Source organism: Haliotis rufescens, unplaced genomic scaffold (genome assembly GCF_023055435.1).
Source record: "Haliotis rufescens isolate VD_foot unplaced genomic scaffold, xgHalRufe1.0.p SCAF_14, whole genome shotgun sequence".
NCBI lineage: Eukaryota > Metazoa > Mollusca > Gastropoda > Lepetellida > Haliotidae > Haliotis > Haliotis rufescens.
The window spans coordinates 21,373,248-21,387,731 of NW_025963824.1; the positions used below are offsets into that span (position 1 = coordinate 21,373,248).

General features: G+C 43.1%; 1 protein-coding gene across 7 annotated transcripts in view; it reads left to right on the forward strand.

Moving 5' to 3' along the window:
* Positions 1 to 14,318, forward strand: part of LOC124116680 (vacuolar protein sorting-associated protein 13A-like) — a 150,126-nt gene extending 135,808 nt beyond the window's left edge. For all 7 annotated transcript variants that reach the window (XM_048395128.1, XM_048395131.1, XM_048395132.1 and 4 more), the window contains 4 exons: positions 5,205 to 5,299; positions 5,525 to 5,648; positions 9,393 to 9,470; positions 11,688 to 14,318. In XM_048395128.1, coding sequence (XP_048251085.1) covers positions 5,205 to 5,299; positions 5,525 to 5,648; positions 9,393 to 9,470; positions 11,688 to 11,732 — 342 coding nt within the window. In that variant the 3' untranslated portion in view covers positions 11,733 to 14,318. The remainder of the gene's footprint in view (positions 1 to 5,204; positions 5,300 to 5,524; positions 5,649 to 9,392; positions 9,471 to 11,687) is intronic.
* The last annotated feature ends 166 nt before the right edge of the window (positions 14,319 to 14,484 follow it).

A 14,484-nucleotide genomic window follows, 5' to 3' on the forward strand; every position in this document is an offset into this window, starting at 1 on the left:
GGTGCTGATCTGGTCACTTGTGTATAGGAGAACATCCCCACTCTCCCCATCTGTACTGATCTGGTCACTTGTGTATACGAGAATTTCCCCACTCTCCCCATCTGTGCTGATCTGGTCACTTGTGTATAAGAGAACATCCCCACTCTCCCCATCAGTACTGATCTGGTCACTTGTGTATACATACGAGAACATCCCCACTCTCCCCATCTGTGCTGATCTGGTCACTTGTGTATAAGAGAACATCCCCACTCTCCCCATCTGTGCTGATCTGGTCACTTGTGTATAAGAGAACATCCCGACTCTCCCCATCTGTGCTGATCTGGTCACTTGTGTATAAGAGAAAATCCAAACTCTCCCCATAGGTGCTGATCTGGTCACTTGTGTATAAGAGAACATCCCCACTCTCCCCATCTGTGTTGATCTGGTCACTTGTGTATAAGAGAACATCCCCACTCTCCCCATCTGTGCTGATCTGGTCACTTGTGTATAAGAGAACATCCCCTTTTTTTCCCATTGGTGCTGATCTGGTCACTTGTGTATAAGAGAACATCCCCACTCTCCCCATTGGTGCTGATCTGGTCACTTGTGTATAAGAGAACATCCCCACTCTCCCCATCTGTGCTGATCTGGTCATGTGTGTATAAGAGAACATCCCCACTCTCCCCATCTGTGTTGATCTGGTTACTTGTGTATAAGAGCACATCCCCACTCTCCCCATCTGTGCTGATCTGGTCACTTGCGTATAAGAGAACATCCCCACTCTCCCCCATCTGTGCTGATCTGGTCACTTGTGTATAAGAGAACATCCCCACTCTCCCCATCAGTACTGATCTGGTCACTTGTGTATAAGAGAACATCCCCACTCTCCCCATCTGTGCTGATCTGGTCACTTGTGTATACGAGAACATCCCCACTCTCCCCATCAGTACTGATCTGGTCACTTGTGTATACGAGAATATCCCCACTCTCCCCATCTGTGCTGATCTGGTCACTTGTGTATAAGAGAACATCCCCACTCTCCCCATCAGTACTGATCTGGTCACTTGTGTATAAGAGAACATCCCCACTCTCCCCATTGGTGCTGATCTGGTCACTTGTGTATAAGAGAAAATCCAAACTCTCCCCATTGGTGCTGATCTGGTCACTTGTGTATAAGAGAACATCCCCACTCTCCCCATCTGTGTTGATCTGGTCACTTGTGTATAAGAGAACATCCCCACTCTCCCCATTGGTGCTGATCTGGTCACTTGTGTATAGGAGAACATCCCCACTCTCCCCATCTGTACTGATCTGGTCACTTGTGTATATGAGAATATCCCCACTCTCCCCATCTGTGCTGATCTGGTCACTTGTGTATAAGAGAACATCCCCACTCTCCCCATCAGTACTGATCTGGTCACTTGTGTATACGAGAACATCCCCACTCTCCCCATCTGTGCTGATCTGGTCACTTGTGTATAAGAGAACATCCCCACTCTCCCCATCTGTGCTGATCTGGTCACTTGTGTATAAGAGAACATCCCCACTCTCCCCATCAGTACTGATCTGGTCACTTGTGTATACGAGAACATCCCCACTCTCCCCATTGGTGCTGATCTGGTCACTTGTGTATAAGAGAAAATCCAAATTCTCCCCATTGGTGCTGATCTGGTCACTTGTGTATAAGAGAACATCCCCACTCTCCCCATCTGTGTTGATCTGGTCACTTGTGTATAAGAGAACATCCCCACTCTCCCCATTGGTGCTGATCTGGTCACTTGTGTATAGGAGAACATCCCCACTCTCCCCATCTGTACTGATCTGGTCACTTGTGTATACGAGAATTTCCCCACTCTCCCCATCTGTGCTGATCTGGTCACTTGTGTATAAGAGAACATCCCCACTCTCCCCATCAGTACTGATCTGGTCACTTGTGTATACATACGAGAACATCCCCACTCTCCCCATCTGTGCTGATCTGGTCACTTGTGTATAAGAGAACATCCCCACTCTCCCCATCTGTGCTGATCTGGTCACTTGTGTATAAGAGAACATCCCCACTCTCCCCATCTGTGCTGATCTGGTCACTTGTGTATACGAGAACATCCCCACTCTCCCCATCAGTACTGATCTGGTCACTTGTGTATACGAGAATATCCCCACTCTCCCCATCTGTGCTGATCTGGTCACTTGTGTATAAGAGAACATCCCCACTCTCCCCATCAGTACTGATCTGGTCACTTGTGTATAAGAGAACATCCCCACTCTCCCCATCAGTACTGATCTGGTCACTTGTGTATACGAGAACATCCCCACTCTCCCCATTGGTGCTGATCTGGTCACTTGTGTATAAGAGAAAATCCAAACTCTCCCCATTGGTGCTGATCTGGTCACTTGTGTATAAGAGAACATCCCCACTCTCCCCATCTGTGTTGATCTGGTCACTTGTGTATAAGAGAACATCCCCACTCTCCCCATTGGTGCTGATCTGGTCACTTGTGTATAGGAGAACATCCCCACTCTCCCCATCTGTACTGATCTGGTCACTTGTGTATATGAGAATATCCCCACTCTCCCCATCTGTGCTGATCTGGTCACTTGTGTATAAGAGAACATCCCCACTCTCCCCATCAGTACTGATCTGGTCACTTGTGTATACGAGAACATCCCCACTCTCCCCATCTGTGCTGATCTGGTCACTTGTGTATAAGAGAACATCCCCACTCTCCCCATCTGTGCTGATCTGGTCACTTGTGTATAAGAGAACATCCCCACTCTCCCCATCAGTACTGATCTGGTCACTTGTGTATACGAGAACATCCCCACTCTCCCCATTGGTGCTGATCTGGTCACTTGTGTATAAGAGAAAATCCAAACTCTCCCCATTGGTGCTGATCTGGTCACTTGTGTATAAGAGAACATCCCCACTCTCCCCATCTGTGTTGATCTGGTCACTTGTGTATAAGAGAACATCCCCACTCTCCCCATTGGTGCTGATCTGGTCACTTGTGTATAGGAGAACATCCCCACTCTCCCCATCTGTACTGATCTGGTCACTTGTGTATATGAGAATATCCCCACTCTCCCCATCTGTGCTGATCTGGTCACTTGTGTATAAGAGAACATCCCCACTCTCCCCATCAGTACTGATCTGGTCACTTGTGTATACGAGAACATCCCCACTCTCCCCATCTGTGCTGATCTGGTCACTTGTGTATAAGAGAACATCCCCACTCTCCCCATCTGTGCTGATCTGGTCACTTGTGTATAAGAGAACATCCCCACTCTCCCCATCAGTACTGATCTGGTCACTTGTGTATACGAGAACATCCCCACTCTCCCCATTGGTGCTGATCTGGTCACTTGTGTATAAGAGAAAATCCAAACTCTCCCCATTGGTGCTGATCTGGTCACTTGTGTATAAGAGAACATCCCCACTCTCCCCATCTGTGTTGATCTGGTCACTTGTGTATAAGAGAACATCCCCACTCTCCCCATTGGTGCTGATCTGGTCACTTGTGTATAGGAGAACATCCCCACTCTCCCCATCTGTACTGATCTGGTCACTTGTGTATATGAGAATATCCCCACTCTCCCCATCTGTGCTGATCTGGTCACTTGTGTATAAGAGAACATCCCCACTCTCCCCATCAGTACTGATCTGGTCACTTGTGTATACGAGAACATCCCCACTCTCCCCATCTGTGCTGATCTGGTCACTTGTGTATAAGAGAACATCCCCACTCTCCCCATCTGTGCTGATCTGGTCACTTGTGTATAAGAGAACATCCCCACTCTCCCCATCAGTACTGATCTGGTCACTTGTGTATACGAGAACATCCCCACTCTCCCCATTGGTGCTGATCTGGTCACTTGTGTATAAGAGAAAATCCAAACTCTCCCCATTGGTGCTGATCTGGTCACTTGTGTATAAGAGAACATCCCCACTCTCCCCATCTGTGTTGATCTGGTCACTTGTGTATAAGAGAACATCCCCACTCTCCCCATTGGTGCTGATCTGGTCACTTGTGTATAGGAGAACATCCCCACTCTCCCCATCTGTACTGATCTGGTCACTTGTGTATACGAGAATATCCCCACTCTCCCCATCTGTGCTGATCTGGTCACTTGTGTATAAGAGAACATCCCCACTCTCCCCATCAGTACTGATCTGGTCACTTGTGTATACGAGAACATCCCCACTCTCCCCATCTGTGCTGATCTGGTCACTTGTGTATAAGAGACCATCCCAACTTTCCCCATCTGTGTGGATCTGGTCACTTGTGTATAAGAGAACATCCCCACTCTCCCCATCTGTGCTGATCTGGTCACTTGTGTATACGAGAACATCCCCACTCTCCCCATCTGTGTGGATCTGGTCATGTGTGTATAAGAGAACATCCCCACTCTCCCCATCTGTGCTGATCTGGTCACTTGTGTATAAGAGACCATCCCCACTCTCCCCATCTGTGTGGATCTGGTCATGTGTGTATAAGAGAACATCCCCACTCTCCCCATCAGTACTGATCTGGTCACTTGTGTAAAAGAGAACATCCCCACTCTCCCCATTGGTGCTGATCTGGTCACTTGTGTATAAGAGAACATCCAAACTCTCCCCATTGGTGCTGATCTGGTCACTTGTGTATAAGAGAACATCCCCACTCTCCCCATCCATCTGTGCTGATCTGGTCACTTGTGTATACGAGAACATCCCCACTCTCCCCATCTGTGCTGATCTGGTCACTTGTGTATAAGAGAACATCCAAACTCTCCCCATTGGTGCTGATCTGGTCACTTGTGTATAAGAGAACATCCCCACTCTCCCCATCCATCTGTGCTGATCTGGTCACTTGTGTATAAGAGACCATCACCACTCTCCCCATCAGTACAGATCTGGTCACTTGTGTATACGAGAACATCCCCACTCTCCCCATCTGTGCTGATCTGGTCACTTGTGTATATGAGAACATCCCCACTCTCCCTATCTGTGCTGATCTGGTCACTTGTGTATACGAGAACATCCCCACTCTCCCCATCTGTGCTGATCTGGTCTGATCTTGTAGCATGAATGACAATCGGTGACTTTCTAGGAAATAAGGAATTAAGGGGATGGTTTTGACCACTTGATAAACAGACACCCCTGATACTGAGCAGATTTGATGATTTTTGACTGGGACTGATTTTTCACACTAAGTTCAGTATTGCTGTGGTTTCTTGTGTTTCAGGAGACTGAGAAGGGGAAATATGCTGCCTCAGACGAGTACTTGGCCCACGTGGTCATCAGTAAAGACGGGAAACTTGTGTTCCTTGTACTGGACAAGTAAGTAGATACTTGCTCCCTTGTAATCTTGGCAACTAACCGACTGTCTATAGGTTACATGACATGCTGCTAGTTGTAATGGCTGGTTATTTTGCTGTCATTATAGGGAAGGTTAATTGTGGATTTAGATGCGTTTTGATTATTGCTTGGCTGGTTTAAAGGTTTACATGTATAAGTTTACTGATGATTTTAGCATGTTACAGATCCTTGTCTCTGTGTTTCTAGGCGAATTTTACTTGCTAAGAGAGGAGAGATCTTCGGATCATGGGACTGTGACTGGACGTACACATGGCCAGATCTGAAAGAGGGTCCCAAGAAGACTGCACGGGGCATTGAGATTATCCTCAAGGTGCGTTCACATCAGTGGCTGGCTTCTGTGGATCTCAACTTCTTGTAACCAGACATGACATATTTCTGTCTAAAGTCAGTCTTTTCTTTTTCTTTTTGGTGTTTCAATGTATAACATTTGTCTTTGGGAGGTGTACACAGTGGTCTATCATGAAGAAGACAAGTATTTTTTGTCATTCTTCAGTGACATGTCTGTGTAAAATGATGGCAGACTGAGATCTGTGTTATAGGTGGTAGACTGAGATTCTGTGTTATAGATGGTTGACTGAGATCTGTGTTATAGGTTGTAGACTGAGATCTGTGTTATAGGTGGTAGACTGAGATCTGTGTTATAGATGGGAGACTGTGATCTATGATATAGATGGTTGACTGAGATTTATGTTATAGATGAGTGACAGATATTTGTTTTAGATTGGAGACTAAGATCAATTTTATTTGGTGGGAGACTGAAATCTGTGTTGTAGATTTGAGACTGAAGTCTGTGTTGTAGAGGGGAGACTGAAATCTGTGTTGTAGATGTTAGACTAAAGTCTGTGTTGTAGATGTGAGACTGAAGTCTGTGTTATAGATGGGAGACTGAAGTCTGTGTTATAGATGGGAGACTAAAGTCTGTGTTGTAGATGTGAGACTGAAGTCTGTGTTGTAGATGTGAGACTGAAGTCTGTGTTATAGATGTGAGACTGAAGTCTGTGTTGTAGATGTGAGACTGAAGTCTGTGTTATGGATGTGAGACTGAAGTCTGTGATATTGATGTGAGACTGAAGTCTGTGTTGTAGATGTGAGACTGAAGTCTGTGTTATAGATGTGAGACTGAAGTCTGTGTTGTAGATGTGAGACTGAAGTCTGTGTTATAGATGTGAGACTGAAATCCGTGTTGTAGATGGGAGACTGGAGACTGAAGTCTGTGTTATAGATGTGAGACTGAAATCTGTGTTGTAGATGGGAGACTGAAATCTGTGTTGTAGATGTGAAACTGAAGTCTGTGTTATAGATGGGAGACTGAAGTCTGTGTTGTAGATGTGAAACTGAAGTCTGTGTTATAGATGGGAGACTGAAGTCTGTGTTATAGATGTGAGACTGAGGTCTGTGTTATAGATGGGAGACTGAAGTCTGTGTTGTAGATGTGAGACTGAAGTCTGTGTTGTGGATGTCAGACTGAAATCTGTGTTGTAGATGTGACTGTGATCTATGATATAGATGGTTGACTGAGATTTATGTTATAGATGAGTGACAGATATTTGTTTTAGATTGGAGACTAAGATCAATTTTATTTGGTGGGAGACTGAAATCTGTGTTGTAGATTTGAGACTGAAGTCTGTGTTGTAGAGGGGAGACTGAAATCTGTGTTGTAGATGTTAGATTAAAGTCTGTGTTGTAGATGTGAGACTGAAGTCTGTGTTATAGATGGGAGACTGAAGTCTGTGTTATAGATGGGAGACTAAAGTCTGTGTTGTAGATGTGAGACTGAAGTCTGTGTTGTAGATGTGAGACTGAAGTCTGTGTTATAGATGTGAGACTGAAGTCTGTGTTGTAGATGTGAGACTGAAGTCTGTGTTATGGATGTGAGACTGAAGTCTGTGATATTGATGTGAGACTGAAGTCTGTGTTGTAGATGTGAGACTGAAGTCTGTGTTATAGATGTGAGACTGAAGTCTGTGTTGTAGATGTGAGACTGAAGTCTGTGTTATAGATGTGAGACTGAAATCCGTGTTGTAGATGGGAGACTGGAGACTGAAGTCTGTGTTATAGATGTGAGACTGAAATCTGTGTTGTAGATGGGAGACTGAAATCTGTGTTGTAGATGTGAAACTGAAGTCTGTGTTATAGATGGGAGACTGAAGTCTGTGTTGTAGATGTGAAACTGAAGTCTGTGTTATAGATGGGAGACTGAAGTCTGTGTTATAGATGTGAGACTGAGGTCTGTGTTATAGATGGGAGACTGAAGTCTGTGTTGTAGATGTGAGACTGAAGTCTGTGTTGTGGATGTCAGACTGAAATCTGTGTTGTAGATGTGAGACATGAAATCTGTGTTATAGATGTGAGACTGAAATCTGTGTTATAGATGGGAGACTGAAGTCTGTGTTATAGATGGGAGACTGAAATCTGTGTTGTAGATGGGAGACTGAAGTCTGTGTTATAGATGGGAGACTGAAGTCTGTGTTATAGATGGGAGACTGAAGTCTGTGTTGTAGATGGGAGACTGAAGTCTGTGTTGTAGATGTGAAACTGAAGTCTGTGTTATAGATGGGAGACTGAAGTCTGTGTTGTAGATGTGAGACTGAAGTCTGTGTTGTAGATGTGAGACTGAAGACTGTGTTATAGATGTGAGACTGAAGTCTGTGTTGTAGATGTGATACTGAAGTCTGTGTTGTAGATTTGAGACTGAAGTCTGTGTTATAGATGTGAGACTGATATCTGTGTTGTAGATGTCAGACTGAAGTCTGTGTTGTAGATTTGAGACTGATATCTGTGCTATTGATGGGAGACTCAAATATGTTATGGATTGGAGACTGAGATCTGTTTTATAGATGGGAGACTGATTTCTGTGTTCTAGGTGGGATACAGATCTGTTTTATAGATGGGAGACTGAGATCTGTTTTATGGATGGGAGACTGAGATCTGTTTTATGGATGGGAGACTGAGATCTGTGTTGTAGATGTGAAACTGAAGTCTGTGTTATAGATGGGAGACTGAAATCTGTGTTGTAGATGTGAAACTGAAGTCTGTGTTATAGATGGGAGACTGAAGTCTGTGTTGTAGATGTGAAACTGAAGTCTGTGTTATAGATGGGAGACTGAAGTCTGTGTTATAGATGTGAGACTGAGGTCTGTGTTATAGATGGGAGACTGAAGTCTGTGTTGTAGATGTGAGACTGAAGTCTGTGTTGTGGATGTCAGACTGAAATCTGTGTTGTAGATGTGAGACATGAAATCTGTGTTATAGATGTGAGACTGAAATCTGTGTTATAGATGGGAGACTGAAGTCTGTGTTATAGATGGGAGACTGAAATCTGTGTTGTAGATGGGAGACTGAAGTCTGTGTTATAGATGGGAGACTGAAGTCTGTGTTATAGATGTGAGACTGAAGTCTGTGTTGTAGATGTGAGACTGAAGTCTGTGTTGTAGATGTGAAACTGAAGTCTGTGTTATAGATGGGAGACTGAAGTCTGTGTTGTAGATGTGAGACTGAAGTCTGTGTTGTAGATGTGAGACTGAAGACTGTGTTATAGATGTGAGACTGAAGTCTGTGTTGTAGATGTGATACTGAAGTCTGTGTTGTAGATTTGAGACTGAAGTCTGTGTTATAGATGTGAGACTGATATCTGTGTTGTAGATGTCAGACTGAAGTCTGTGTTGTAGATTTGAGACTGATATCTGTGCTATTGATGGGAGACTCAAATATGTTATGGATTGGAGACTGAGATCTGTTTTATAGATGGGAGACTGATTTCTGTGTTCTAGGTGGGATACAGATCTGTTTTATAGATGGGAGACTGAGATCTGTTTTATGGATGGGAGACTGAGATCTGTTTTATGGATGGGAGACTGAGATCTGTGTTATGGATGGGAGACTGAGATCTGTTTTATAGATGGGAGACTGAGATCTGTTTTATAGATGGGAGACTGAGATCTGTTTTATAGATGGGAGATTGAGATCTGTGTTATTTGTGGGAGACAGATCTATGATGTAGATGGGAGACTGATTTCTATCAGTATTTTATAAGTTATGTATTTTCTTGTTGTAGGAGAAGGAGAAGAAGAAGTTTTTTGGCAGTAGTTCCTCTAAGAAGGAAGTGCCTATCTCTGATCCAGCCACTGCTGAGGTAAGTTTGAAAGTTGTTATCAGCGAACACAGTAAAGCTGCAAAATATGTAAATGTTCGTCTTGGGAATGTTGATGAGGCTTTTATCAAACACTGCAGGAAACATACATTATACATTACTTCTGTTGGTGGGTACAGATTACAAACCTCACATGGGTACCAAATGTTTATCAAATTGGACACCATGTACATCAATCTCATGTAGATCTGATGACACCGCCATAGGTCGCGCCAAGTTTACTTCCTTATAAGCCAATCAGTGTTGTGGCTTCTAAATTCTGGGCACGAGTTAGCAAAGTATTCAGACAGGCATATCCGATTTGTGTAACTCGACAAAGAACTTAACACGACCATCAGAAGGTCGGGGGTTCGATCCTCGGCCGCTTCATACAAAAATACATTAAAAGATGGTGCTTGGTATTAAGGGGATAAAACAAGGATGGGTCTGCTCGGAGACAGTGTTCTGTATCTATAAGTGGGGTGTCCATGTTAAACTGTGGCATAGTATTTCAGGGGTCTAGCACTATAAATGCGACAGAAGTCTGGAGAAATAGACTGCCTCAGTGGTCTAGTGGTAGAACGTCCGTCCGAAAAGCGGATGGTCCAGGGTTCGGTCACCGGCTGCATCATACTAAAAGACGTTAAAAGATGGTACTTGTTGTAAACCCGATCTAGCACTCGGCAGATGCTAAAACAAGGACTGGTCGACTTGGAGTCAGTATACTGTGTCTGCGTGGGGTATTCATGTTAAACTGCATGGTATCTCAGTCGGCTAGCACTATTAATCAGCATCACATGCATGCATGTCGCTTATATAAGTGCAATAATCTTGGACGCAATGTTAAACCCCATTTCACCTCACCTCACCTCACCTCACCTCACCTGGACAAGTACAGGCATGCAAGGTCACTATATAAGTGCAATCAGCTTGACTGCGACGTTAACCCCATTTCAGGCAATGAGTCCTGGAAGTTAAGAGTGCCAGTATAAGAATGATGACTGCACTTACTATACAACAGTAGCCATGTGGGGCCAGGCCCTAGCATGGGACGGGAACAAACATAACTAGAGTAAAAAGTCAAATCTGTGAAGATTTACTGATGTCTCGGTGGACTATCGTGGACAGTCTTCAAAACAACAGTAATCGTGATGTTGGCATTCTGTCACAAACTGTCAGGTTCAATGATAACATACATACATGTGGTGAAGGAAATGGTTGTCTACCAATCATGGTCCACACAAGGCATCAGATATATTTATGATGTTGTTGATGAAAAGGGACACTCTCCATCATTTGTACAATCATGGAGAAATATAACTTTAAAATTAATTATGTTAACTAATAAGCCTGATCCAGTCTATAGGAATACTGTCGACAACAGAACATCCAGAAGCTGAAGAAACTTAGTAACCCAATTTTACCATTAATTATTTCATCTGTTACAAACCATGAAATGTTCCCATTATTTCTGAAAAGTAATTATGGACACGATTACCAAGAACCATCACTTTCAAAAACAGGAATTCCTGCTTAGATGTGAAATCTGCGAAGCAAATCATGAACATTACAATCCTACACCGTGTGTACATAGTCATGTACATTTCAGTGGTTTCAATACCAAATAGTACATCTTATTCCACCTACAAATTGGCTTGTGTACAAGACGGGAGACGTGGACAGTGACTTGTGTAGGTATTGCTCACCTGTCTTAGAAATGTAAAAAAGTATGCCCCTTCTGGTCCAATAGGAAAAAAATGGCTTCTTAATAAAGGGCAAATGACCATTCGTATCTGAAAAGAAACCATTTTGCTTGAATATTGTTTACAAAACAATAATCCATAATATTGGTGCTGACAAAAGTTATTTTTAACAAAAGAATCAAACACAGATTCCGATATTCCTGTAAATCCAACAGGAGCTTACTCAATATCATTTACGAACAAAGTACATTACAAATGTAATTATGACACGGGATATTTCAACAAGTACTGGTCAAGCTGTCCTTTACTCTTCTCGTAATGCACCACAACTATATGTGTAATACAGACACTTATACAAGGAAAGTGCAACAGAATAAAAAGTAACAAACAATCATCATGTCAGCTACAACTTTCAAACTATACAAGGTGTGCCTGGTATGTGTTATGTAATACAATGCATGTGTTGCTGTGTCTACATGGTACTTATTTCATGGAATTATTGTGGGTTTTCTTCCAGCGAATCGTCACAAAGATTGAAGAGGCTATGGCCAGAATGAAGTAATGTGTGTAGGAGCTGTCGGAACCAAGTCCTTCTTCCTTGGCTGGAGTCCAGTGCGGCCAGGCTTGAGAGGCTGGGGAGGCTGGGGAGCCCGTACACTCCTCTGTGTTTGCATGAAGTGCCGACCTGTACTCTCTATGTCTGAAAGGTTGTGTCTTGTATTCATGACTACCGTGAAAGACATGATTACCTGAAATCCGTTTGATGAAACAATGGCAGATATGATATTTTCATGATTTGGCCCCACATGGGATAGAGAATATATATGTCAATAAATGATATTTATCGACACATCAGGGTAAAGCTTGTCTGGTAAATGCTGTAGTGCTATCTACTTCAACTGAGTAGTGCTAATGTCCCCTTGTTTTGAGCCAGTCTATTTGTTCTAAACGGTCCCATTAACCCCTATGTTGCCATGGAATAGCTGTAAAAGTAATGAAAGCCAAGAATGTTGTAGCTGATGGTTGTGTTCGGCTGTCTGTCAGCGACAGGTCCATGTTTCTTTTGTTTTGAAGACTAGTCATTGTTTAGTTGCTTGATTTGTTATCCCGACCCACACAAGAGTGTGTTGTGGAGTATTCCTGTGGTAGCCCTGACAATGCTCAGTCCTGTGTGAACAACATGCACATCATGTCACATTTCCTGTCTTGCCAAGTGTTGGGGAGAAACCTTGCATTCTTGAATCTGGTAGATAATGAAATGTATGTCACAGTGATTAAATGAATGTAATGGACAGGATTCAAAGCAGTTGTTAGAACAAGTGGTGTTCTTGTGTTATGGCCTTATATAACCACCCCAGCAATATTGTTTGTTGTGCTACATATGCTTGTGTTCTGCTTCACCTATGGTGCTATTCATTTGCTTGTTTCCTTCTAGTCTGCCCGGATCACACACTGTCATGTATCTATGTCTACTCTGCTGTCATTTATTCCACAGTTTTTTGTGTGACAAGCAGTTTCAGGCATGTATGAAATATATATTATGCTATTTGGGGTGTTAATAATTTAGTAAATATTTGTACATGAAGCGATCATGTACATCTTTATAAAATGTATGAAAACATTATATGAATATAGTGTTGAATTGAATGATTTTGCTGACATTCGTCAATATGCAAGCTGCTGAACTCTGCCTGGCCTTACACCAGTATTGGTGAGGGAGCCAGGGCGAGGTCACATGGTTCAACCGACTGTTCCAGCAGTATTCCCCCTGGTTGCTTGGCTTGGCTGGCTCTACACAGAGACACAGCCACAAGCCTCATTCACCAGCGTTGTGGGTAAATCACAGCTAGGTTCTGGGAGAGCTTGCACCAAGTGTAGCTATGCAGACCAAGCAGTGCCCCTGTCTGTTGTGTGTGTGTCGTCTGCTACTCTCTAGAGTTGTGACAGGGTATTAGCTGAACATCATGCAAACATGATTATCTATACAGTGTGATGTTATTTTATTTCTTTTGATATAATTCAAGTTTTATGACACTTTGTTGTAAGATTCTGTATATTTTAGTGGAACTGATTTCTTGAGTTTTATTTTCCTTTGTTGTGATTTTATAGTTTAATGCTTTTGAAGGCAGCATATTTCCCTATGTGAGGCATGGTAGTGCTCCAGTATGTCGCCCCAATGAGACAGGTCCAGCTTCAGGCCTCATCCAGCCTGTCACATACTCCATACAAGTATTACCTTTTGGTTATGAAGGATTTATTTATGGGCAAGGTTGAACAGCATAATGTGTCAATATGTTTGCAACTTGCAGGCCTAGGTATACCGGGGTAGTTGTGCTTCGATAAAATACTTGATGAAATCCCGAAAGGCTATGCTTTCTGCATTTTCAATTTTTTTCTCCCTTTTCTGTAGTGTTGTATTTTATGGGATTTAAAGGTTTCAAGTCTTAAATGATGTGTGAGGAGTGATGAAAAAACTTAATATGTGTCAGTTGATCTCATTTCTAGCTGTCACAAATAATGACCCTACTCCTGCCCCCTGAGCTCCCTTCAACTTCTTGTTCATGTCCCTCCCTGTAACAGGGAATTCCCTGGGAGTACAGCCAGCTTTAGTCCAATCCCGGTATTTACCCCCATCAGTGTCGGCGGCCTGCAACCTGCCTTCTAACCTTAATAGTTCTAATTCAGTATGCATGTTTATTCATATCGCCTAAAGGGACTTCTGAATAATACCTTGTCTTTCAACTTTCCTGTTAACTTTTCTAATTTTTTTTCTATGTGTAGTAACTTACAAATGTGTGTGAGCTTGTATCGTGAGTCCCCTGAGCACACAGAAGGGCCCGTGACTGGGGCCCACATACAGCAGCCCCAGCCCGCATGTGCTGGGCGGGGACATCATATCCCAGTACTAACTTGCAATATTATGTATAGCTTCTACTGTAGTGTAGTGGGCTGTGGTCCGTGTGGGGACAGGGAGATGCACCTACGTGGTGGTGGCTGTAGCATTGCTAGAGGACTGTAGTGGAGGCTTATTAGAGCAACACAATCCATGGTGGTATCATGCACACCTAACAGTGTAATGTGTAGTAGGTAGTAGACTGAATGTATTTTAATTCATGCCAGCAATTTTGAAATAAAACAGTAAAATGTTGTATTTGTTTAGTTGATTTGTTGATATATACCGATCGTGTATACTACAAGTGTCAGAAACGTGTAGGAACATGCCAGATTTACAGTGCCAGAAACATGCATTGAAACAACGGTGATGGGAACATGCATTGTTAAAAAACAGTGACGGGAACATGCATTGTAACAAC